The 27,905-nt window shown below is 39.8% G+C and overlaps 2 protein-coding genes across 2 annotated transcripts; one reads left to right on the top strand and one right to left on the bottom strand.

Moving 5' to 3' along the window:
• Nucleotides 1-1,204: 1,204 nt before the first annotated feature.
• Nucleotides 1,205-14,500, top strand: prkacbb (protein kinase, cAMP-dependent, catalytic, beta b). The gene is made up of 10 exons (XM_079451568.1): nucleotides 1,205-1,615; nucleotides 6,168-6,229; nucleotides 7,323-7,451; nucleotides 7,560-7,658; nucleotides 9,155-9,237; nucleotides 9,607-9,733; nucleotides 12,013-12,108; nucleotides 12,191-12,313; nucleotides 12,395-12,559; nucleotides 12,753-14,500. Exons 1-10 carry the CDS (start codon nucleotides 1,570-1,572, stop codon nucleotides 12,876-12,878), a joined length of 1,056 nt encoding a protein of 351 aa, XP_079307694.1. The 5' UTR covers nucleotides 1,205-1,569; the 3' UTR covers nucleotides 12,879-14,500.
• Nucleotides 14,406-19,334, bottom strand: LOC306891368 (E3 ubiquitin-protein ligase TRIM17-like). Its single transcript, XM_079451567.1, has 6 exons — nucleotides 18,642-19,334; nucleotides 18,216-18,311; nucleotides 17,907-18,140; nucleotides 17,366-17,385; nucleotides 16,765-16,892; nucleotides 14,406-16,252 (listed from the first exon to the last, which is right to left on the bottom strand). Exons 1-6 carry the CDS (start codon nucleotides 19,233-19,235, stop codon nucleotides 15,693-15,695), a joined length of 1,632 nt encoding a protein of 543 aa, XP_079307693.1. The 5' UTR covers nucleotides 19,236-19,334; the 3' UTR covers nucleotides 14,406-15,692.
• Nucleotides 19,335-27,905: the final 8,571 nt, after the last annotated feature.

Raw genomic sequence — 27,905 nt, forward strand, 5'->3', positions numbered from 1 at the left:
ACTTCAGCATTTATTTAGCTTCAGCAAACGGACCCTATATGGACCTGATCTGTCAGACAAATCCTTAAAGCAAGTTTCTCATACAGGCCATGCAGGTTATATTAAAATAGATGTTAAAATGTCAGTTTTAATCAGATTTCATCTCTATGTGCAGATCAACTCATGTACTTATTAACTGCTTATTAAAGCTACACTATATACCTTTTGCTCACGGCTCACTGTGTTGGCGATAAGCGCAATTGTCTGTTACCAGTGTTGTATTAAATGCCGCTATATAAGCTTCCCCGTGGGCAGCGCATTACACGTGAACATCATGAGACTTTGTTTTCTTGATTTAGTTTAGATAAAACTTCGAAGTGTTGATTTAACTAGAAAAACAAACATTATCAAACAATCTATTCATGAATCTCATAACTCATAATGTGCAAGATTTAAGTCAGGCTATTGTGTTCTTAGAAGCACATTTTGGTCAATGAATTCATGTATTACTACATGTAAATGACAGTTCACTTATTTAAGCAAAATGGAAACATACTAAGAAACCCTTTGCTCAATTTGTTTAGGAGGTTTAAAGAAAATACACTTGATCACATTTTCAACAATGCTTAATGTTTGCCTAGTAGAACAGTTGTGTATTACTAATATCAAAACATCAACATTTCCACATTGTTGCAGCTCTTCAGAAGTGGATCATATAATGTTACTGGGGGACGAGTACTGAATTCACTTATCAGAGACACACCCTTAGAAACATACACATGCTCTTTTTATCTCTCTCTTCTTGTTTGTGGTCATGATTACAGTCCGTTTTTAAATTGAAATGTTTTATTTATCCTACTTTAACTTACATTTAGTCATTTAGCAGACACTTCACAAAGCGACTTACAGAGAGTTCAGGGAGCAATAAGCGATATGTCATAAAAGAACAATAGGTAGGTGCTTATACAAAGTTACTAGTTTCAACAAAAGCCAGACCACTACCTGTTGAGAGAAGAGAGATGGTTAGTGTAGCCTACTTTTTTTTCATTTGTCTGTCAAAAATTCACAGAAGGGATGGGTTTCAAGTCGTTTTTTGAAGGTTGACCGGAAACATCACCTTATTTTCATTACCCCTCGCGGTCTGTTGTCCTTGTGACGTTGTATATTTATTGTGTATTTCTTGTTTGGCATCTTGTAAATAAACACCATCGCGCTCAAGTGCAGCACGCCACTCCGGCAGGTCCAGCAGATGGCGCCACGGGTGTTTGTCTCGTACTCGCCGTGTCTTCGGTCTCCGCAGCAGAAGAAGACTGAAGACTGATCTTCGCTCAAGAACCCCGCAAGAAAGTCAAGAGTCTCCGCGCGATCGCTGTGGCGGAGACCAGAGGTTGCCATCTGCGGCACGGAAGGGGAAGCGCTGCCCGGGGACTTGACTTGAGCGGGATTCTCTTTCTGCGGGTCTTCGCGCTTCTAAAGTGTGTTGATATATAAGATACGGGCCGAGGTGCCGCGCGCAGGGAAGCTTCCTCCAAGGACTCGCTGTCGTCTCGTCCGCGCTCCCGGCTGAGGGTCGCCCGCGTCTCGCGCACTATGGGAAACGCCGCCACCGCCAAGAAAGGCAATGAACTGGAGAGCGGTAAGACACGCGAATAAACGACCGCGTCTATAACAACCTTCAGTTGACCCGGGTTGATTTGATTCGCTGCTCATTGTTGTCGTTCTGTTTAACGTGCCTATTTATTGCACTTGTTAGCGAGGGCTAACGTGAGTTTGGACAACGCAAATGTCACGCAAACATATCCAGACAGGTTTGCGCTTCTTTCAACACGGCATTGCACGGAAACGTGGCGTGTGTGTTTGGAGGAGCTCGTAACGTGTAAAAAGCGTGTTTAAAACATATCGCTGTTGTTGCTCGTCTGTGCGAGGCAAGCTAGCGTAACCAGAGGCGCTTAGCGCTTTGCTTTATTTGTTTATAAGGGACCGGAAGGGAAACGCTCAAATAAAGTTCTGTCGTAAACGGGCCATTAAAAGTGTTTGTTTTCTGTAACGTCACATTAAAGCGATAAAGCACAAATGCTAGCAGCTAATAAGCTATCTGCTAACATAAGGTGGGCCCGGACACAGACGTGATGCTCCGCTTGTATCAGTAGCAACACTCGCTCTTATCGTTTTCTCGATCGAAGTGGATAAACAGTGAACATTAAATACAGTTAATGCAAAAGTCTTTAGCTCCAGAGAGAGCGAGAGACGTCTGGAGGGCGTAACTTACCCAGCGAGCATTAGCTGTCCGCTCGGGCCTCCGGTAAACAACACGACGCTGTTTAAGTTCATTAAACGCTTCCAGCTTAGGTGCACGTTTCTTGAACTACTCGCTAAACTGGCTTCCTCAAATATCCACTTCGGCATTAAAACTTTCCAATGGGTTTGTGAGGACTTGAAGTGGATTTAAACTTGTAGTAAATATTCAAACCCTCTATGGACCGTAAACATATATAGCGCGTCGGAGATGAAGGTTATAGATCGGGTCGTACAAACAGATACACGGTCGCGATAAACACGCAGAAAGGCGGGAAACTGAAGTCTGTGTGACAGCTGCCACCCACATAGCCTGCTAATAATATGCAGTTTTCTATTGACAATGTTTTTTTGTGTAAACCGAGCCTTTTATCAGTGAAGTGACCGAACATTGCAAACCCCTCTAGATAGCCCACGTGCCTCTAGGAAAATATTTGACCTCAAATTTGTTGAAATTGACCCCAGAATGCCAAGCCTGAGTTCACATACTGGACTGTTCGTGTCCTATTGACCTGAATGTTCTGGACTTTCTCGATAGTGGAGATGCAGAATAAGATGCCACGTTTCCATCAAAGCCGAGTTAGGAACTTGATTGAAAACAGTCATCTGGTTTGTGTCGGTAGTGATGCAAAAATGACACCTTTCTGCTAAAAGTGTTGCTGTCTGGGGGGATTTTCTGTGACTACAAAACGACACTAACCGCAAAGTTCAGAGAACGTATCTGTTATGAGACACCTTTCAAATACGCTCACAAAAAGAATGAACGGGAGGCGAATTCTCTTAAGTTTTATTTGAAGTTACCTGTACGTTGTGTTGTGAACATGCGCCTATTATAACGTAACAAGCCCTTTCGTTTGGCTTTTAAACAATTAAATGTACGCAATAGTTTATACTTTAATATAATATAGGTCAACGTGCACATTTTCTGTTAGACCAAATTACTCCGAGTTCATTATTTACTAGGTTTACTTATTTTCCCCTGTAAAGCTGCTTTGGAACAATGCAAATTGTGAAAAGCGCTATATAAATAAAGTTGAAATTCATTTGAAATAAGTTTAAACAATTTTAGCATCACATCTGCCTCTTTTTAAAGGGGTTATATAAGAGGTAGTGGTATTCAAGCGAACAGCCTTTAGGTGTCAGAACTGAAAACGCCCTTGTTACTGAAATGACAACAGTTATTTATCCCATCGAATGCCAGGTCCTGGAATAGACAGCCCCCACTGAAGAATATCTACGTCTCCGGAACCAGTGGGCGGAGCTAAAGTAACACAAGTCGCTCGGAACCAGATAGAGCAAGCAAGCAATAAACTTGCTGTTAAAAAGATCGCTAAATATTGTGCAGTGCCTGGTTGTGGAAGAACACTACCTTTGGATTCCGACATTAGGAATGCTTGGTTAAAGTTGATTTTTAAAGACGTTCCAGCTCTGGATTTTCCGGAGAGATTTCTTACTTGATATGTCCTGATAATGTGTAACCTAACGTAACGTGTCTAAACAAATTCACAGAAGGCTCCAACCAAGTTTACTACGCAAACTGCCATCCAATCATAGCAGTGGGCGTTTACTTCCAAGTCTTCAATGCGGTACGCCCATAAAACCGAGCATTGGTCTCTGGCCTCAAAACCCGGGTAGAAAATAGCCTATTACTTATTGATTATGATGTTTTCGAGAGTAAAAACCACGCGAACGTCATAAGTAGAAAAACCTCAGACAACAGTATAAAATTATAAAGACGGCCTGCTATAGGAGCCGATGGCTAGAGCTCTATAGGAAAAACCAAGATGCGATTTCTTCATTTCAACACTACTCCCGTAATGCTGTATAAACTAGTCACCTAATCTCAATAGAACAAATAGCCTTTCCAGGCTGGATACACGTAAAGCATCAGTAAAGCTTGCCATCAGACCTTCTTCAGAGGATAAGTCTTAGATTTGAAAGGCCTGATGCAATCAACTGCAGGGATATTAGTATATAGAGTGTAACATATCCTTACCCAGCATGCACTGCTCAGTGTGATGGACCTACAGCTGTAAATGCAGTGTTGACTTTAACGGGAGTCTTGATCAGATCGCTTTTACTTCGGTTGAGTTTATAAATACCTACATATGAGCATTTAGCATGTACGCCTTAATACAAAGCGAAGTGGGACAATTTGCAGCTGCATTATAAGCCATCATAAAATACCCCATTCATCACTGCTGACTGCATTACATAGCCTAAATGTCACTTATTTGCTGCGTTTTATTAAAGGAAGCCTTGCTACGTATATGGAACAACCATTTTATTAAAGCCCCATGAAGCAGTGCGTTACAAGTGCATTTAATAACCGCTAAGGGGATTTTCTTGCTTTATTTTGCCTCTAGATAACATTAAGAGTTTAGCAGACCGCTTATATATATGAGTGAAGTCAAATGACACCAAACAGATATTTTTGTTATGACGATGTAACCACCAGCTCAAATGTTAAATATGACTATTATTATAAGCTTAGCTTGCCGTTGCAAATCAGGGTAAGGTAAGGATACACTTTTTATAGATTCTTTATGTATTTGCTTTAAAACAGATTTTTATCCAGAGCTACCGATTGCAGCTTTTCACACAGAAAAAATGACAATCACCGTTGAAAATAAGATTTAGCATGTTTAAGAGAACCAATAACAAACACAGTATTGGCTCAAGACGTCTCGCTTAAGGCAAGGTTTATATTAGACCCTTTTGTTCCTTATAAACATTTTCATAACGCGTAACATTTCTGTAAGTTTAGTCAAATGTTTCCAGTCTTTAATAAGCAGCAATGCTCATAAGGAATCATTATTTTCTATTGGCCCATTCCAGGCCTGCACATACTTGTAGAGCGAGAACATACCATAAAAGGATGAAACCGTGAGAAGAATCCTTCCGTGGACATCTGCTGCTGTAAAAGAAATCTTTAAACCAGTCACAGCAACTGGCCATTGGACATAAATCTGTACGCCGCGTGGCCAAAATACTTTTTAACTTTCAACTTCACATAATATATAAGCTCTGCTGTATGCTGTGACTGAAACCGCGGATTCTTTAAAATGTATAAACTTGTTCAAGACCATATATTCAAGAAACTGACTCTAGCAGACTCTTGGCATTTCTGTCAGCATTTGCTTGTTGTCTAGCTGCTCTGTCTTTTTTGTTTATTTTTATGTTCATTTATAAACCTATAGTTTTGTTTTGTCTAATCCATGTCTCGCACAGCTTAACCAATGTGATGATTGACAGAAATGTTTCTCTCTCCGTGTCTCTCTTTATCTCTTTATGTCTGTTTCTCCATCATCTCATCCATGTGGGTGAATGTTCCTGAAAATCCTTGGTGATCTATAGAGACTTTTGGTACGATCATAATTGCATTAGGAGAGCGCGGTGACGGAAAGCACGGGTGTGAAACGGCTCAGTCAATTCTTAAGGACAATGGTCTGTTTGCTCATTGTGTTTCCGTCACCACGGTCGACTGACGTCTGCTGTGTTGTTTTCATTTTATATTGGTTTTTCTTAACTTACACCTGTAATGTTGTGCTCTTGTGTTTTTTTTACTACAAAGACGTGCATGCATCCCAACTATATCTTTTTAGTCCTGTAAGATTGCCTGATTTTGATGTGTAGGATATGGATGTAACTTGAAAAATGATTGGTCCCTTTTTTGTTCACTCTCTGTTATGTTGACTTGATATGCCATGTCTTTTGGTGTCGGTTGGGTGGCTGTGCTATGATGCAGAATTATCTTGTTACATTTACATTTAGTCATTTAGCAGACTCACTGTTGGCACTCACTGTCATTAAAAGAAATGTTATATCGACGCTTCGGAATGGCTGCCTAGTTTCAGTGCCTATAACCGCTTTTCCTTTTGTTTTTCATGTAGTGAAAGAGTTTCTAGCCAAAGCCAAAGAAGATTTCTTAAGAAAATGGGAATCTCCACCACAGGTAAGGGGCAGTGTTAAGATATGAGGTGTGACTCTTCCATTAACAAGGGGGCATATGCAGGGCTCTTGACTGCGACTAAATAGTTTCCAAATTTGGAATTTCTTCTATTTGTTATTTCATGTGGAAAGACGAATAGAACGCAACCCGCCACCAGTGCAGGCTGTGTGTGATAGTCAACTGCGCGGGTCACTCGCATCACTGATGTTTCACGTGGACAGTCGCCATTGACAAGTTTAAAAACACACAACGTGAGCACATTATCAAGAGTCGCTGTTTGTCGTGACGTATTTCTCGAGGCCGAACGATTTGATATGCGAGACGTTTAAAACAAACCAACCGCAGAGAAGATCAGGAAACGTCATTTATCTTTTGATTACTTGAGACAGCGCTGGATCATTTCAAATCCGTTCACATCAAGAACAAACAAAAAGTTGATTTGACGTTATATTTACATGTGTTAATGAGGAAAAGTATCCTTAATAAACAATAAAATCATTGTAAGAACGTAGCCACACGAGACCTTTTAATTTAGCTTTAATGTTAATAATTAAATATATACTTGTTGACAATCACAATATCTGTTGGTTCAAATGAATTCAGATAACAGTCTCTCTATTTAGCACCAGTCAATGACAAAGTTTCTCTGTAGACTCTTTTTAAAGGTCATCAAATAACTTATCTGTCAGTATCAGCAATACTGTTATTTTGGGGAAAATAACAGAATAATTGCATTGCAGGCTGTTTAAGGCGTGCGCCTAAATGTTTTGCTTGCGCTCCTAAGCATTTCTGTCAGGGGCTACAGTGCTCGTCCTAAAAAAGGTTTGTCTGGAGCCCTGAAATGGATGGTGTGAAGTCCAAATTAAACGGCATCTACAGTCTATTTTGTTAGTAGACATGGGAATCTCAAGCTGTGTAACCATTCTTCAGAGTGTTCAGAGAATAACTATATAGTAAACAAAACACCCGGGATAGCACATTCTATACCTGTGTAGTAAAGGCATATACATTATACATTTCAGACATCTAAATTGTTTCCATTTCCTAAATGCCTGCATTGTAAATAAAGTTGTTTAATGTTTGCTGCATCTGATAGAGCACAACTGGTTTAGATGACTTTGACAGACTGAAGACGCTGGGCACAGGATCCTTTGGCAGAGTTATGTTGGTAAAATACAAAGCAACGGATCAGTTCTACGCCATGAAAATTCTGGACAAACAGAAGGTTGGTTTATATCATTCATTTTTGCGTTTAACAAATTGTCACTGATGCTGACATCGAGTATTTTCTGATGGTAAAGAGACTTTTACAATGACATTTTTCTTTTTTTAGGTGGTGAAGTTGAAACAAGTGGAGCACACGCTAAATGAGAAGAGAATAGTGCAAGCGGTGTCCTTCCCGTTCCTTGTCAGATTGGAATATGCCTTTAAGGTATCTTGAAGACCCTTCCTGCACCCCTGTCATTAGCCTTGTGTAGTCATATACTTGCATAATATCCTTTTAAGATCATTGTAGCACGTTTTCTGCATCTCGACTAACATTTCAGAGAGGTGGCACTGGTGCACTGGATAACATGGTGGCACCAGCTCTTAATTTGTTAGCACTAAAGTCGTGAGGTGAGAAAAAGAAACACTAAAACTACGTCCAAACATGTTTAATACATTCATAAATCAATAACCATAAACAATTATTTTTATTCATTTGCAATTGATTTAATTTTTTATACATTGACTCTCTTTCAAGACGTGTTAAGTGTATTTAAAGCACATCTTTAACAACTATATTATTGTATGCTACTTTTTTCTTTATTTTAACAACTCGTATAAGAGAACACAATTCCTTTCATATCAGTGAGTGTTTTGGGCCTGTCCTTAGTTGTTTAATGAACATTATAAACAGAGATCTTTATTATGCTGCTGCCCCTTTAAGAGCAAGCATTCAGATCTAATGCTGTGACGCATGTGTTTTGTTTCCCAACTTAAGTCGTCTTTTACAAGGATCCTTGCTAATATGGGAATTTTGATGTTTATGTGTCCGTTGTTTATGCGTTCGTTTCAGAGTAAGATCTCAGTTTAGTAGTTTGCGCTCTGACTTTCTGGGCTCGCATGTTTAAACGCATGTTTTCTGCATTAGTTGTCTTTGTGGGGAGAGGACACTGATAGAGAAGCGAATTGGCTGAAGGAGGGGTGATGAAACGGAGTGACCGGATGCGCCGATTGCGCAATATAACATTTATGTGCATTACATTTATAACACGCAACAATTTGATATATTGATGGTTAGTTTGGTGGTCGCACCGGCAGGAAACATTTTCACAGTCTAGAGGCCTGCATTGATAGACCATTTTATATGCTGTAGACTTTTGCGGAGTAGTGCATGTCTGGTGCTTAATATGCATATCGGTATTGTATTGACCGTTAGTCACCCTTTTGTGTGGTTTTTCTGCTAACATGACCAGAGTGTGGCGAGAAGTTTATTTCGATGTGAAAACCGATGAAGACAATACATGATTTTGCATTTGTTGTGCAGAATATGAGGCATTTCTGTAAACATGCCACTAAGGAACTTTGGAGCACTGTTAGCTCAGCCTCAATATGAAATGTATTTTGTATGATCTCACATGTACACAAATGCATGTAAACGCATTTATATACTGTAACACAAGTGACAGGAGGGAAAACAAATTCCTAAATGCAAATAAAAAATGCAACTGAACACATACTAGTGCATAGTTATGATTTACATTTAACAGACGCTTCATCCAAAGCGTCTTACAGATGGTAAAAGGTAAGCAATTGGAACAGCAAAAGGACAACAAAACGCACATCATTATTTGATCAGTTGAGCATCTGCTTTGACCATTGAAAAATGATTTTGGTGACCATTGTTCTATTTCTCAGTATTAAATCTGGACCTTTTCTACATAGGACAACTCCAATTTGTATATGGTGATGGAATATATACCAGGAGGGGAGATGTTCTCACATCTTAGAAGAATCGGAAGGTTCAGGTGAGTTTGAGTTTATTCTAGTTCTTCTAAATTAGCCAGGGGATTATCTGAATGCCAACCTGACTAGACCGTCTTTAGACTCATTGCTTGGAGTGTCCCGGCGTTGAGCTCTTTTGGGCTACATCCAGTGTGTCAACACATGCTGTTAAACATGCTAAATCATGCATTGTGTTAAACATGTTAGCATAATGCTAATAATATACAAAAACATGTTCAAACATCCTAGCTTCATGTCAGCAATATGGTGAATATTATAATGATATAATGCTCTGATATGTGTCCTGCTGTTTTCCGCTAATAATAAGTTGCAGTATGGTGAAAAACAATGTTTTGTGGGTATAACTGTTATGTGATATCTCTGACCCACAGTGAACCGCATGCACGGTTTTATGCAGCGCAGATCGTCCTGACCTTTGAGTACCTCCATTCGCTAGACCTCATCTATAGAGACCTGAAACCTGAGAACCTGCTGATTGATCAGCACGGCTACATACAGGTAACTAGTTTAAGGGATTATGGGAAACAGACAACAAAAAGTGAAAAACACTGTCAAACTATTCTTTTAACATGCACAGGTCAAATTAACAACGGGTAGCCCAGAATACACAATGGTATTTAACCATTTGGGACCCCTCCTTTAGGGGTCACACTTTGTGGTCAAAAGTGACTGAAGCCTTAAAAATGTAACTTCCATTTTTCATGAAAAGGAATGTAATACATTTTTGATCAATAATGTTTTTTCTTTCATAATTAATTTTTTTAGAGAATTTGATGGTACTAATAAATATGTATACAATCATTATTACCCATTTTTACCCACTGCAAAAAATAAACATTCTCTAAAAATATATTTTAAAAACTTATTTCAATGAATGCATTATTTTAGGGTAAAACCGTGACCAGGCTATTCAAATCCAATTTATTTACATTTTTGATTAGAGCCTTCTGGTTTTGAAAAAGCAAGAAAATGTGTATTGATGTGTAACGGGGTAACCCCTAGGTTCCAATATAGCCCTTTATTTAGTAGTTTGTGAATTCAATAGCTGTTCAGATATTACTGAGGATTTGAATGTACATTTACAACTTTTAGATGTAGAATATTGCACAATAAAAAAAACAATCAAACTGCAGTTGGTTTGTTTTAACGTACACAATAAAACATAACTCATTAAAAAATCTCATTTTGGAACTAAACTCTTCTGCTATTTTTGATTAGATAAGTACCAAGTTTTGTATTATGATTTACAATCAAATTGAAAGGAACAATGGAATACATTTTTGTTACTCAGAATTTTATAATATAAAAGTCTAACAAAATAAGGAATGGAAAGTGATAAATCAAACACTTTATACAAACATTTTCCAATTCATTAGTATTTCATTGAATTTACTGGGCCTCTTCGCTTAGGGGTCACACTTGGCTCCTGTCATTTTCTTTTTGTTCAAAATATATTTTTATTTGGTATTTTGAGACTTTTTGTATTGATTAATATTTATGCAATAATTATAATACATTTTTCTCCCCGTTGAAAACAATTTCTTTTTACTTTTAAAGATATGTTTTAAATAAATGTTTTAATGAGTGCACTCTTTCAGGTTTACCAGGCTGTCAAAATAAAAGTGCTTTCTGGTTGTAAAAAAGAAGTAATGGCATGATGTAACTTTTAATTTTCTGTGTGTGTGTGTGTGAGAGAGGGAGAGAGCCTTTTGTGTTTTTATTTCATTTATTGATTTTTATTTAACACATTCTTAAACTGGTAAGGCTGCAACAGAGAATCTTTTATTTCTGTGGATCACTGTTACTGTTACACTCTTGCACTACTGTTGAGAAACCTTAGGTTTTTGTGAGGTCCACTATTATGTGATAAGTCCCATGGACTGGTCCATGACGTCATTAATAAATCAAATAAGAGCCAGGAAATGTTTAGCAACAAGATTTGATGAGTGTGGACAGTAAGACACTTGTGTGTGCGGACCCCCTGAAAAATCACCTCTAATTTGTATTTAGATACTATATATTTAAACTGTTGTTCATCTATTGCACAAGAGCAACAACAACTTAAAATAGTTTTAGTTTAGTTAAGTCGCGAGGTCGGTGGTAGCAGGGCTATGCAGTAAAAGAGCAGCAGAAGGATCTCTACAGCAGATTCCCTGACATTTACAACAAGTCAACTGAGAGGGTCATGTGCAGTAGTAGACGAACCTAATGCTGCAGACACTTTATCATAGCGGATAGTGGCCAATATGAGAAACATTTTGATTTATTCGATTTCTTTCGTGTTTTATTAAAAGGGGAACATGTACAAAAATAGCCTATAATATGAAAAGATCTGCGTGTAGAAGCTAGCGGACCGAAACGTAAGGCTTTACCAGTGGACACTGTTTTGTTTTTTGTACCAATGACACATTCTCAGTTTTCATATTTTCCATTCTTTAACACATTTTCCATTCTTTAAGTATGTTCAACATTTTTGACCTTGAAGGAGCCAAGTATGACTTTGTTAAAGGGTCACAAATAAATACGAATCATGTTCATAATTGTTTTGTGTTCACAAAGCTAGTGTCATCTCACTCAGATAAAGCTACAGTTTTGAAAATATAGTCTTAAATGCAAAAAGAGTGCAAAAGAGTCTCATTCACTCATGAGACGTCTGCTGATACAGTTCAGTTTTATGGATTTCTTTCTGTATATAGCACTTTTCACAATGTTTCTATTCAAGAGAATTTGATTTCTCATAGGGATCCCTCAGACTCTCTATGTTCTGTTTCTCACAGGTAACAGACTTTGGGTTTGCAAAGAGAGTAAAAGGCAGAACCTGGACATTATGTGGAACTCCAGAGTATCTTGCACCAGAGATCATCCTCAGCAAGGTCAGAACCGCTGACTTCGCCTCATTTCTCATTTATTCGAAATAACATTGAACTAAAGCTAATAATCCTTGTGTAAATTCAGGGTTACAACAAGGCCGTGGACTGGTGGGCCCTGGGTGTCCTCATATATGAAATGGCAGCTGGATATCCTCCATTTTTTGCGGACCAGCCCATTCAAATCTATGAGAAGATAGTGTCTGGAAAGGTGTGGCCGAGTTGCACGTTCTCGAATTGATTTGTACACGCAATAAAAAGAGAATCACGATATTGATTTGAATGTTTCCAGGTACGATTCCCCTCACACTTCAGCTCTGATCTGAAAGATCTGCTGAGGAATCTACTTCAGGTGGACCTGACCAAGCGGTATGGCAACCTCAGGAATGGTGTCAACGATATCAAAAACCACAAGTGGTTTGCCACAACAGATTGGATAGCCATCTATGAGAGAAAGGTATTGCATTTAGCATCACTTTGATCCTGTGGCAGGTTTTTCTGTAGTCGAGCGTTCTTTTGTACAGCCAAGCCATGTGAGATGTTCACCGAAAGAGCATCTAAAGAGTGATTTCAGTGAACTCACGATTACGACTCATTTACAGATTTAACCCAACCCTCTTGTTTCATCGTTCTCTCCTGTCGCCCACCAGGTGGAGGCGCCATTCATACCAAAGTGCCGAGGTCCTGGGGACACTAGCAACTTTGACGATTACGAAGAGGAAGACATTCGTGTATCAGTTACAGAGAAATGTGCAAAAGAATTTGCAGAGTTTTAGTTTTTCAGAGTTATGGACACGTCAGAGCTAGACATATGCATATATACGTATATTTATTTATCTATATATGTATATGTGTGTGTGTGTATCACACAACACATCAAATAAGGGTTCCTTTGCACTCTAAAGACATGGGATGAGCAGAGAGCACATTACCCTTCAAAGTTCTTGTGTACTTCCTTCATTCCATTTGGCTTTAGAGAGACGTCACCAGGGTTCTCATGATCCTCCATCTAACCCTCATACACTTACTCCTTTAATTCACACTCTTTCCGACCCCTGAAGTTGTTTTGATATATATTCCCCCCAGGAAAGAAAGGTTTTATATTTAAAGGCAATTGATTATTGTTACATTATAATCACAGTTATGTTTTTTTTCTTCTGCAGCGTCACAGTGTTGTGATTTGAAAGGAAGGTGTTGCCTCGAGCTGTCTACAGTTTTGTGTGTTATGCGTTTGTTTCATTCGTTTTTACTTTCTTTTTACCTCAGACCAAACACTGACAACGTTCAGGACGCTTTTGATTTTCTCTTGCTAGTATTTGTTACTTGTACATATCTGTTTATTTTAGTGGGTTTTGATTTCAACCATCCCGTGTGATGAAAGCATGACCAAACCATCATGTTGTGGATGGCAGAGGAGGTGGTAGTCTAAACTCTTCAGACTTGCCTTAGGAAACCCGATTAAAGAGCCCACAGACTGTTTGTTACAGAGTGTTACAGTGATCTTTATATGTAATGTTACAGTGAAGGTCCAATCTCATGCATATACTGACAGATCATGTTACAAATGTATCTATTATTTTACCACTTTTGTGCATTTTTATTCATAATGCAATTTTATTGTAAAGTGTGCAACCAAGGATTGGCTGATTTGAGTCCTTTCTAGCAGTGCTATATATTGTAATCCACAATTTCAATCAAGACAAATGGCAAACCCATTGGTCTGAATTACTGAAGGATAAATGACATGCTCATCACAGTGAGGCTCTTTTCAGCTTCACGTTATGTATATTCACTTCTGGGTCACTGTTTTTCATTTTGTTTCTTTTGGAGCCGTTTTGCAAGTTCTCACATCAAAGAAAATTGTAAAACTGCCAAAATTCCATGTTTTCGTCTGTTTTGAAATGACATTGTCTTTTATTCATATGACGAATGTATAATTGAAACTTCTAGGTATGGAGATTGTTTGCAAAAGTTGAGGTACATTCACACAGACTTATAATAAGAAACTGAATATGTTAAAAAGAGACAAAACAGAGGTTAGTAAGCCTCTGCTCCTTTATATCACGTATAATCCAGTTATTGTTCAGCTCAAAGACATATATGCATTATTTCTTATAAATGTTTTTATTTATACACATATTAGAGAGATGCTAATAAATTTTATTTTTAAAATTTGTCGTGTTTATTATAGGTTTCTTTGAATTAAATCTTTTGAATGCAGAAAACCCTGAATCAAATACACTGTTCAGCAGGATCAGTTCTATCAGCCTGTATTGAGTCATTTGACAAAGGTGAGCATTTTGTCAAAATGTTTGTACCCGTTTATTACATTGGCATCATAAGGCAAATTGTTGCTCCTTAGCTCAACTATATTAAAGCATTTGACAGGAACTTGAAATCTATTTAAGGTAAAGAGTCTGACAAATGTAAACAATTACATTAACATGTTTGGGAAATACTGGAAAGCTTACATCAAAACATAAAATAATCAAAAAGCCTTTTTTCGGGAAGGATGAGGCCAAGGAAAAATTAATGTTTTTACAGTATATGGATCTTCAAATAACTTGAACTGAATGCTGAATAGCAGACGTCAACTTCCTAATGTTAATGGGGGAAACACTTTTGTAAAATCTTAAGCCAGCACAACTCGTTTTTTTCACGGCATTTTCAAAAGTCCAAAAGTAGGAACTATCTTCTTGAGATGTACATGTCATTTCTAACAATGCTAAAGTTAAAAAATCCTGTGGTAGCTTTTTGCAACCCAAAATGGGTTACTGTTGTAATAATGCAAATATTATACTGAGATTACTAGCAGATGTTCAAAAAAACAGCAACTACTACATACGGCATTCTGACATTCAAAATTGGTTTCGAGATGAAATATTTTGTTAGTTTCGCAGACCACTAGATGGTGCAATTGACCAATCAGAATAAATACACTGCCAGACCCATGTCAAAGATATTTTATTCTAGCATGTGGCATTAAACATGCATTAACATAGTAAACATAATGACATGAAGCAATCAACTCAATCGTTGCCTTAATATGTTGAGCTAAAAAGTTCAACCTTGTGTTGGTTTTATTGTGTACAAACCTTTATTGTGTACATTATACCTGCATACAAGGACTATTCTCATGAATGCAATAATAAAATATCAAGTTATGATATGCATATTGTAAATACATATTGTGCTCCATGCATGAAAACTTAAATAAATAGTAAATTATGCTTTGAAATGTGTATGGCATGTACAGTAGCAGATAGATATGGGTGCTGTTTCCACACAATGCAAGTGAACTCACACAGTACAAAATAAAACACACGAAAATGTAAAGATTATTTATAATAGGAATGGATTTCTATATGATAGTTCTATAGTACTAATGTATAATGTAGCAGGACAATAATTTGTTGAATTATTTAAAGAAATAAAGAAATTATTATCTCATAGAAAGTGGTGTGAAGTCGTTTCGACTCTTTCTGTCTTAGCCTAAAGAGGATCATTTTTTCATGAAAGACGTGCATAAGTGCATTAAAGCTATTCATGCGTGATCAATACATAACACAAATATATTGACATGTCATGAGTTATTGTCTCCTGTTAGACACCGGGTTTGATATCGTCATTCGCTGCGAAGCCCCCGCTGTGTTCTGCACACTCAGACAAAAAGCAGGAAAAACTGGAGCTTGGAGGTCACAATAAAAGGTGTAAAGGTGCTCAATACTAACCGCATCATAGAAAGCCAGGAATCCACTATCTATGTCCAGATAAACACCCACTCGAGCGGGGAGGCCGCCGTCTGAGAAAGTGAACTGAAGCCAGTCATGGTGGGCACAGAACTGCCTGCGGTTCCTGCTGTAGTGTAAAGCCCAGGACAGATCGTTCCTGCCCAGACCAGAACAGAGACCCGAGCCCTGCTGACAACTGTATGACACTCCAACTGCCCACGACTGCACACCAGCAACATCAACCTCCCAGTAGTGGATGCCATAGGTGAATGACGCTTCACCCATCACACAGTAAAATTCTTCGGTGGACACAGGTGAAGAACAAAGTCCAACATCATCCGTCAGCCACACAGCCGTGCGCTCGGGGTTAAACTCGAGTCTGTGATGAGACGATGAAGAGTTTAACACGATATCATCTCCTGTGGGTGTTAAACAAAGACACGCTTTATTTGAACCAGCTTAGAGACATTTTAACATTAGAACTTAATCCAAAGATAATAAATATTAACAAGATGCGCCACTGCCATTACAATGAATGGAGATTATTGCAATGCTCAATATGCCCGCTCTAGCGAAGCATGTGCCGCATTTAAGTAAAAAGAACCATACATCAATGGATAAAGACTGGCGATTGTCTGGGGGGCGGTAGATGAGACGACCTCCAAAGAAGTAGATTTTTAGAACAATTTAAGCTAAGCAGACCGAAGTTACGGCACAGTCCATAGCAGGTTTGATCATTGAGCGGATGTTTGCTCTTTAATTGTGATTCTAGAAATATCTGCCTTCCCCCACACGAGTAGACTGTGCTATGATGTAAATAGCTGCTGCCCGCGGGCATCGTGAACATGGCACGACATCTGTACACAGATTTTGCTTAAACTTGACTACGAAAACATTGCATCATTTAGTATTATATAAAAGCCACACCTACCTGCAAATGTCTTGTGAATAGACTGGAGCAACGGGGAGATTTTTGACAGAGCTGTGGGTTTTGCATGATTCAACTCAATTGCCTCAGAGATCTGATTTTCACAAGTTTGTTTATCAAACAAATCAGTCCTAACAAAACAAACAAAGCCAGAGCTTAACATAATGATATACTGTGTATATATATATATATATATATATATCATTATTTAGATTTTTTTTTCAATTATATAGCAGCGGAAAAAATAACAGACCATTTTAAAACTTACTATTTATAGGTATGTGTTTAGGTAAAATGATCATTTTTGTTTCATAGTGTTACCTACTAACAATAGCTCTCCCAAATTTCAAATAAAAATATTGTTTCTTTTCACTGGAGAAACAGGTGAAAATAACAGAAAAGATGCTCTGCATACATATTCACTTTAAGCAATACAACAATAATATATGTGCATGTATTTGGGAAGAGCTCAACAGGTTTGAAAACACTGGACTGAAATGGCCGCAATAGAAATGCTGATTTGAAATAAACAATTGAAATAATCTCTTAATTTTTTTCGCGGCTGTACACACACACAAATAAAACTGCACATTTGGTTGCTTACCAGTCTGTATTGTTTAAAGTCTGTAAAATGAGAAAGTCATATTTATGTTAAATGTTTACATACTTGTGCCAAGCCAGTAAAATATAACTCATCGGTGGGATTTCAATGTTCCCAATTTGACTGGATGAAAACATTAAAGTGGAAAAATAGTAAAAAGACAAGCTACAGAGTGAACACGTGTAGACAAAGAATGCTCAATCTGCTGGGCTTTCTGTCTATATTCAATAGTTTCATATTTATATACAAAACTCCCAAACACTTCCCCAGGGACAAATGCAGGGCACGTTAGGTAAACGCCCATGTTATTTCTCCTTTAAGTACACACTGGATTTACGACCCCAAAAATGTCACTGCGGATGCTTGCAAACAAACATGAGCATTAACACAAAGCTGTTAAAGCAAATGGAAAATCAAGAGAAATGTGATTTCCAAGATACACTGGGACTGATGTCGGATTTAGGATGTGAAACAAATCGACTCAAAAAGGTAAAGTATCTGCTCTCATTTTGACTCCCTTTTATAAAGACCCCAAACAGCTCACCTGCAGTAGCATCAAGGGGTCCTGAACGTGCTGTGCCTGAAGCAAGGCTTCGTGTGCTTCTAGTAATCTTTTTCTCAGTCTGTTCATTCTCTCTGCTTTCTGCCTCCCGCTATGGCCCTCCTGCACCAGGTCCACAGAGAAACGCTTCTGCCAGGCTTTCTCTTCAAAGCCTAAGAACAGCCTCATTCTGCCCAAGACCTTTGTGCACTCTCGCTGCATTTTCTCCATATCTTCCTGCGTGCATGTAATCCATCACAAATACAGTCCAGAAAAGAAAGAATAGGCGACACTTTATTTTCCGTGACTTACCTTAGAGGCGGATGACTTTTCTTCTAGTTTGCGGAGTCCCTCTTGAACTTTCGACAAGTTCGCTTTAATTTTGTCCAGCTTAACTTTGCACTCCTCCTGTACAAATACGAATCATTATTATTATTATAATCATAATACATAAACAACCATTGTTTCCTTTCACAACACTTAATGTCTGTCAGTTCAGTAGATTTGACTTCAATGCATATTTCTTATACATATTTATCATGTAAATGTAAAAAAGCCTACATGCCTACTAATGCAATTTAACAGCAATACAATTGTACCGCTTTTTCGGTTCATTTAAACTAAACTAACGTAAAGATTATGAATGCAAAGAAAAGAATGCAGTTAACTAGTCTTAATAAACTAGTCTCTGTGCGAACACTGTCAAAGGACACGAATGCATTACGGTGGAAGAGAAACCTTAAAGGCGTTGTGGGAGTCCGACAGTTTGACCACATTGTGTCCCTCCAGGTGTCTCGCCTCTGCCGGCAACATGCAGTACACACACAGCGCTGTGCCATCGGTCACGCAGAACAGCTCCAGGTCTTTCCCGTGGACTTTACACAGTCTGTTGGAGTTCACCACTGGATTCAGAAGCACGTGCTGCCGCAGAGTGTTGTTCTCCAGATGTGGTATGACGTGCACAGTGCAGTAATACTCGTCACAGTTGACACACACTTTCTCCGCCGGCAGTCTCTGTTGACCCTTGCACACGCTGCACTCGATGCCCGTGTCTCTGGTACTCTGGTATTTCTCGATGATGTTGTGGAGCACCGTGTTCTTCTTCAGCTCGACTCTGGAGTCACACGGGCACAAACACAGCGGGCACGTGTAACAGAGGGTCAGCGTGCGCTCTTCGTCATCATCATCATCGTCGCCTGCCGTCTCTCTCAAAGATCGCTTCAGGTCGTTGACACACTGCTCGCAGTAATTGTGACCGCAGGGTAAAGTTACCGGTTCTACAAAGATGTCCCGACATACTGCACAAATCAGATCTTCATCAAGAGACTCCATTATGAGAATAAAACGAGACGCTAAAAAGTCGATACGAGTATCGTTACACTTGAACTTGTTGTTGTTGTTGTTTGCGTTCAACGTGTCGGTGCAAACACCGCCACCTTCTGCTCGGGAGTGTGGATCGCACTACATACAATGGTATTATAAGCACAGTTATACTACATATAATACATACTTAATATAGCTATCTTCAGGACCCGATCCGTTCTTCCTCGTATCATAAACCACCAAAAGAAATCAAAGAATCCCAATCTGTTCTTCACCCAGTAAAGTCATGCGATGGTCACTGTGATGTCACAGTGTGAGTAATATGTGAATGTATTTGTTGATTTACCTTCGCCTGCTGTCGTTGTTGGTTTATGAACCACAATTGCTTCGGCTAAGAAGCACCCTCTTGTTTTAAGCTAGTGATTCACTGATCTCACGTTGTCGCGTTTATTGTTCAATGGCTTGAGGCTGAGAAGTGTCGGGGGTGGATTTCTTAAAGATTACATGATTTAAAGTTATTACAGTTTTTCTCCATTGGTTTGGCTCATTTCTTGAAAGAGAAATTACATTCTCAAAATTCTAAGATCATTTGGCAAAACAGTCTTACAGTTCAGCACAACACTATAGCTCACTTGCAAAAGCTAACATCTCTCCCAAAACGGTTCACTCGTGAGTCATGCTTCAAAACTAAATTCCTTTCCCATATAAAGAGTCAGTGCCACAAAAATGGCAAAGATCCTTCTCAATTGCTTTGGGTTTCATTTCTTGAAACAGACCGGACGCTCTCAACACTCATGGTGCTTTTGCCAAAATAACGTGGTTGGTTCGGCACAACACCATGGTTCACCTGCAAAAGCTCATACCTCTCCCAAAACAGTTCACTCATGTGTCAAAACTAAATTTCCTTCTCATTTAAACAGTCAGTGCCCCCAAAATGCTTCGTCCCTTTGGCATTGTGTAGGCACTGCAAGTCAGAATGTTTAGTTGTTTTGTCACTATGGCAGAGGACCATTGAAACATCCCTCGTGTCCACCTTTCAGTCTAAGCCCAGTCCGTCATTGACAGTGGTTACTGTACTGTTTTTGTCTAGCTAACAGAATACAATTGTGTATAAAACTGAAAAAAGGAAATTGGATTTTAGGGTAAGAGTAGCCTCCAAGGTTTGACATCACACATTGCACTCATAGTGTCAAGGAAATTGTAACCATTATCATTCACACACATAAAGTAACTTCTTTTATTAGAGTAAATGGAAAATGTATGCAGCATAATATAGGCCTACTGTAATATAAACAAATAAATAATAAATAAATGAAAATAATATGTAGCCTACAGTGCTGTAAATAAAGCTGGAGTTTCACAACTAACAGTCTGGTCTTTCACAACAACTGGTCGCTGTCCCCACCCTCCCTCTCCTGGCCACCGTCCTCATCCTCCTGGCCATCCACATGCTGCTGTCTGTCTGCCCACAGCTTCTCGTCCACATCACAGCGTATATTCTCCCTTGCGATGCAACGAGGGAAGAAACGGCGTGCATGTCGCAACCATCCCCTACACTGATCTCCTACTGATATCCTCACACGCATCGTCCATTGCATGGACCAGGTACCTCTGATCTTGAGCCCGATGCTCATACACTCTCCACCTCCAAGCAGAGAAATACTCCCTTGAGGAAAGGAGAATAAGGTGGTAGGAACACCATGACCATCCTTGGATGAGCGGGCCACGGTGGAAATTCACAATGTCCCAAACAATGACATATTGTGGTAGGTGAGGCCCTACGAGACCTCTGTCGTTTTCAGGGATCAAATCAAAATGAAAGCTGTCCTAGAAGATAAGGAGCTTCTGCATATTGTATGGGCCAAGACTGGGGATGTGAGTGGCCACACCATTCTCAGATATGGCAGCACACATAGGAGGGGGCAATATTGGCCAGGTTGAAGCCAGCTTTATCCACAAACACGAGGATGTGAGGGGTCTCGTTTCCTTCCAATGCCATTATTCTCCGCAATAGCTTAAAAAAACAAAACATCAAATCAGTCATACAGAAGAGTCATTCACTACAGTTACAGACATTACATAGGAATGTTCTCCACTAGTTCAATACACTACTGGCCACTACTCCAGTGGTTCCAAACCTGGGGTACATGTACCCCTATGCAGAGGTACTACAGGGGGTCTTTGATAGAAAGGGGAGGGGGTAAATCATCAATGACTAGGCTTACTGAAATGTTACAGTAAAACAAACAGTATTAGATAGATTTACATGGGAGGCACTAATTGCAGCTCTTTGACCCTTTTTCTTATTGTATGTTATATTCTTCAAAATAAGGATTATAATGATACTTGCATCATACAGTAAACTGCAGTTTTTAGGCGAATCAGGTAAAGTGGGAACTGAAGCCAAAAATGTTTGGGAACCACTGTTTAACTGTAAAAAAGTTACAATGATGGATAACCAGTAACTGACTACATGTACATACTGGTACAGCAGCTCTTTCACTCTATCAGAGTTCCTCTCAAATGGTACCCTGTAAATTTGCTTCATTGTCATCTGATGCTTCTTCAATATCCAGTCTGACCTTTTGACATTTTGGAATTTGGCATTGTCTTGTAGGACTGCAGCGTGGATCTGTCTCAATGATGGCATTATTTGCCATCACCATGTTACAGATATCTTTTTCATTGAGAAGTTTTCCTCTGCCACCTGTGCAAGGTTGTCGTCTAATCCTAGATATAGAATTCAAAGGACAACACTCCATTCGTAATGTTTACCTTATGTATTCCTTACAGAATGAGTTACCTAAGTAATTGTATTGTTGTATTACTTATAGTAAATTCACCACAATTCTAATGCATCACTGCAAAGTGACTGGAATACTACTGTAAACTGTATCATCAATACTGTAGAAAATAAACTATTCCATAGTTTCCATAGTTTATTTACTCCAATGTTTTTCTTGTTATTTTTAGTATCATAACATCCCATTGAGGTAAGATATTACTGTAGGCCTATCACACACACACTAAATGAATAGGTAAATGTGTAACTATATATATTGCACATGGTGTCCTGTCCTACTACATACCTGTTTTCCCTACGAAAGGTATGGATGATGGAGGAGACTGTAGAGCGAGGCACATTAGGCTGCACTCAGTGACCTGCCTCCGCCATTGTGGGGCCATGGTTAATGACATGGTCTATTATTGTGGCCGAATTTCATCCAGGACAGCATGGTGTCTTCGTGCTCCTCAGCCTCTTCCCCCTATTCCACCACCAGGCACCCTTACTACTCCTCCTCTTCCTCCTCGAGCAGGCAGTTGCCCTTGTTCATTTACTTGGCCAGGTGCCTCCATGTTCAGAAATTGTACTGGTCCTGCATGGTCAAGCACTTTACACACAGTACATGTTTGGCAGCATTCACAGTCATGGACAGCACCTGGTAGGTAACTAAACATACTGTTTAATCAGTCATCTGAGATGTGTGAAACTCCTCCTTCTTTAGTCAAGTTCTAGTTTCACCTGACTGTCAATTGCTGTAGTAAATGTATCAAATGTTCCAAGGGATTCATATATGGTATTCATGGTATTATGTTCTTGACTAATTTTGACAATTGAACAGACTATTGTGCATGTGATGACTTATACAATGAAATGACGCTGAAACGTTTTGGAGCAAACAACCATTAGACTGAGAATCAACAATCAGTTTAGATCAACAAGATCAGTATACTTGTAAATTGTGCTAAATGTAGGCTACCTGTACTTAATCATTTGCAAAAATGTTGAGACATTGAGACATGTACTTAGACATTAGATTAAATGAATGGGAAATTCAATTCTGTTGTGAACAATTGCCAAGTTGTTTGGAGGTTTGTCCATGTTGTTTTGAGAATGTACCAAACCAATGGAGAAAAACTGTAAAATACTACAGTCTGCTGCACTGAGGATAGACCACTGTCTGTGAACATTGGCAAAAACTTAGAGCAGTAAAGGCAGTATTAGACCTACAACAGCATTATGTTCTGACACAAATAGAAGTGAATGCATGCCGTTTATAATATTGCTGTTTTTTTTACACAAGATGTAGTTTTAGGAGTTGTTAAAAACTGCAGTGGGTTATATTTTTCAAAAAGGTAGTCTATTTGAAAAATTGCTCACTTTCGGAGATCACCAGGTGCTCCGTGCTCTTGTACCCTGCCCAACAGAGCCCCACCTCAGCAAGAGTTTCTGAAACTCACGGCTGGCTCTGATGTTTCTTTTGCGTATAAACATGATATATATCATTTTGTGTATATCTAACAGGCTATCTAATTGTTTTCTTAGTAAATAATTTTACAGAATGCCAAGTTAAGTTCCACTTTCTATTTTTGATTTGTTGTAATAATGTTGTACTAGAGAGCTGCCTTGACTAAATTATTTGCTTATTTGTTATTTGTTTGTACAAACGTCTTATACTTTATATTAAAGGATTGCGATTTGCATTGTATTTCATTTCATTGTAAACAAAAACAGGATCATTGGAGAAGCAACTTAGCAGCAGAAGCACAGAATTGTGTAAGTGTATTTAAATTGTGTCTTGTTGAGTTTTAGTACTGTGTTAAACTGAGAAATCGCTTTGTATTTACTTCCGCTCTGTCACATGGTGCAACCGCGTGTAGTATCGTTCCTTCGTTCGTTATTGGGCTAGTTTAATTGGTTTGCTTTGTGTGCGCGTGTCATCTGAGGGCGGGGCCTGTTGAATTAAAGTAATTAGACGGGTATTTAGAAAGCGTCTACCCACCGTGGCAGTGGTCGCGTGCAGCCCTCATCGCGTGAAGACCAAAGAGAGTAAAGACATCGACTCTACCTGCGCGCGACTCCACCGAGCCCGGGACACACCGACAGGGCACTTGAGTATTGCACTTCTTTTGTACCTATTTTGTTTTGTGTTAACTCTTGCACTTTTTGTCTTACTTGTTTGCACTAATACTTAATCCTTTATTGTTATTTTTAATGTTTCTCCCTATTTACTTTCTGCTTCTCTTAAATATGTGTTTTAAAAACCTTTCTGTTATCACAACACGTAAATCATCTGCCGCATGCCGAAGGCGACGCAATGCTAATAATCTTCACAATGTATCACTGCTAGCAACTGCCCCTTCTACTTTCCCAATAGGATTGTGGAACTGCTAATCTGCTGTGAACAAAGCTGATTTCATTACAGCTTTTGTTAAACATTCTGGTCTTTCCATCGTAGCACTTACAGAAACATGGATCAAACCAGAGGACTCTGCCACTCCCGCTGCCCTCTCCCATAACCACACTTTCTCCCACAGCCCTCGCATAACAGGAAGGGGTGGAGGCACCAGTCTACTCATCTCCAAAGACTGGAAATTCAATCAGCTAACACCCATGTGTGACAACAGCTCCTTCGAGTTTCATGCTGTTACTATCACCCACCCTGTTAAAAGTCATTTTGTAGTTATATATCGTCCCCCAGGTCAGCTTGGATGTGCTTCTTTCATCCTTCCCTGAGGATGGTACTCCCCTGGTGGTACTAGGTGACTTCAACATCCACATTGGAAAACCACAGGCTGCTGACTTGGTCAACCTGACCGCATCATTTCTCCTCGAGCAGGTTTCCACATCAGCAACCCACAAGTCTGGAAACCATCTAGATCTGATCTTCACAAGGTACTGCTCCACTCATCCCTTTCAGGTCACCTCGCTGCACACGTCTGATCACTTCTTCGTCACCCTCGACCTCACTGCTCCGGATATCGCAGATGTCTTACCGATGGTCCCCTTCCGGCGCAACCTGCGGTCTCTCCCTCCCTCCTGTTTTTCGTCTGCTGTCTTCTCTGCACCCCCCCTCTGATGAGCTCTCTCTTTTGAATACAGACAATGCCACAAAGTGTTCCACGCTTTCATCCTGCTTGGACAACCTATGCCCTCTTGCATCTAGACCAGCCCGTGCATCCCTGTCGGCTCCCTGGTTATCGGATCTACTGCATGAGCAACTCTTCGATCACCACTGGGACATTTCCCACAGCGTTCAAAGAGGCCCGCATTACACCACTTCTAAAGAAACCCACCCTGGACCCTACACTGCTAGAAAACTACAGGCCTGTCTCCCTTCTTCCCTTCATCGCCAAAGCCCTGGAGCGAGTTGTGTTCAACCTCCTGGACAGCAATCAGTCTGGTTTCAAGACCGGTCATTCCACAGAGACTGCACTGCTCTCAGTCATCGAAGCCCTGAGACTGGCAAAAGCATCATCCATGTCATCTGTGCTCATCCTACTGGATCTGTCTGCTGCCTTTGACACTGTCAATCATCACATCCTCCTGGCTTCTCTCAGTGCTATGAGTGTCTCTGGAATGGCGTTGCAATGGTTTGAGTCCTACGTCTCGGGTAGGTCATTCAGAGTATCCTGGAGAGATGAGGTCTCCGCGTCCCAACAGCTCAACACGGGGGTGCCACAGGGCTCAGTGCTTGGACCGCTACTCTTCTCCATTTACATGACATCCCTCGGCTCGGTCATTCAGAAGCATGGCTTCTCCTATCACTGCTATGCCGACGACACACAACTCTACTTGTCATTTCAACCGGACGATCCGACGGTCGCTGCTCGCATCGCGGCATGCCTGAGTGACATCTCCCTTTGGATGAAGGATCATCACCTGCAGCTAAACCTTGCGAAAACGGAACTGCTTGTGATCCCGGCCAACCCAAAGATTCACCACAACCTTGCCATTCAACTAGGCTCATCAACGATTACACCGTCCAGCACAGCCAGAAATCTGGGAGTGGTAATCGATGATCGGCTTAACCTCACAAGTCATGTTGCCAGCACCACCCGGTCCTGTAGATTCATCCTCTACAACATTAGGAAAATTAGACCTTTCCTATCGGAGCACTCTACGCAAGTCCTAGTCCAGGCTCTTGTCCTGTCCAAACTGGGTTATTGCAATGCGCTTCTGGCTGGACTTCCTGCTTGCACAATCAAACCTCTCCAGATGATCCAGAATGCGGCGGCAAGAGTGGTCTTCCATGAACCGAAGAGAGCGCATGTAACTCCGCTCTTCATCAGGTTACACTGGCTCCCTGTGGCCGCCCGCATAAAGTTCAAAGCTTTGCTCCTGGCCTACAAGACCAACACCGGGTCCGCACCATCGTATCTCCACTCGCTAATGCAGATCTATGTTCCTGCCAGATCACTGCGGTCTGCAAAGGAACAACGACTAGTGGTACCATCCCAAAAAGGAAAAAAGTCACTCTCCCGTACCTTCTCTGGATCTGTTCCACATTGGTGGAATGATCTACCAGCTGCTACAAGATCAGCAGACTCGGTTGCCATCTTTAAAAAACGCCTAAAACGCATCTCTTCCGTCAACACGTCTCTGATTAATTTTTCCTAACTCTCTTCCCTTTCCTTCTTTAAAAAAAAAAACCTACTACCCTCACTTTTCTTAGCTTTGTATACTGTGCTAGGCTTTAATGGACTAGTTTGATGCACTTATGTATTTTGTTGCCTATGTTGTTATAATTGCTTCCAATGTTTCCTCATCTGTAAGTCGCTTTGGATAAAAGCGTCTGCTAAAAAATTACTAAATGTAAATCATCAGAGCAGACACATTGTCAGAATCACATTTAAACATTTTTTTAATGAAAACGACAGGAAGGCCTGTTGTGTTTTATGTCATAATATTTCATTTTACTTTGTTTAAAAATAAAGCTACATTAATATAAATATTACAAACTAGGACTGCATGTATTTAATTGAGTGATGCATCTAGTACTCGCAAGTTCTGAACTTGCCAAGTCCGATCTAGCAAGTACACAAGTACGTATTTTGATCAAGCAAAGCCTGACTACGTGAATAAAATGATGTGTGCTTTTATAGAGGATCCTGTCGTTCATTTGTATTGGGAGAGGATTTTGAGGACCAGAGCAGATGCGTTTTTATTATGGTATCGTTTTTCTTCACAGTAAATTAGATATATCCATAACAAGGCCATAGTGGTCTTAGTAAAAGTAATAAATAATAAAGGTAAGTGTAGTTTGTTCTGCAATGTAGTCCCAAGCCATCTCATTAGGAGTAGTAACAAGGTACAAAACATCAATATTACCCGAAGCAGCACTTGGAAAAATACAACTCAAAATCAGGTAATACTTTTACTGTATGCAGATGAGCTGTGTATCACTTTGTACGGCTCTTATTTGACGTAGTCACTGGGCACGTGTCCTGTCCTGGTGCTGTCACTGGAAAGTGTGGCCGTTGGCAGGCAAAATGATACTGGAATCGAGGGCCAAGGGGTTGCAAATCAAAACCCCCTCAAATGTCTCAGGACAAAGTGTTCTGACTGGACGGAGTGGCTGAAATGTCCCTGCTGAATGGTCATCCTTATGTCACTGTGTTTGTCCAGTTTTTGACAGTCATCTCAATGTCAAATGTTAACTCTATGTTAACACGATATCCTTAACCCGAAAGCAGTACATTATTTAGTACTGCTGTACAAGTTAAATACCTTTTATTAGTCTAGTTTTTAGTATTGTAGTGTAAGTGTGGTAATAAATTAATGAACATTTGAGGAACGCAGATGTATCTGAGATGTAAACATTTAGAATTAGTTCATCTGGGCATTTAGCTTGAGACAGTAGCGCAATCTGCCAACTGAAGCTCAGAGATTGGGTC

This window comes from Barbatula barbatula, assembly GCF_947034865.1.
Source record: "Barbatula barbatula genome assembly, chromosome: 3".
Taxonomy (NCBI): Eukaryota; Metazoa; Chordata; class Actinopteri; order Cypriniformes; family Nemacheilidae; genus Barbatula; species Barbatula barbatula.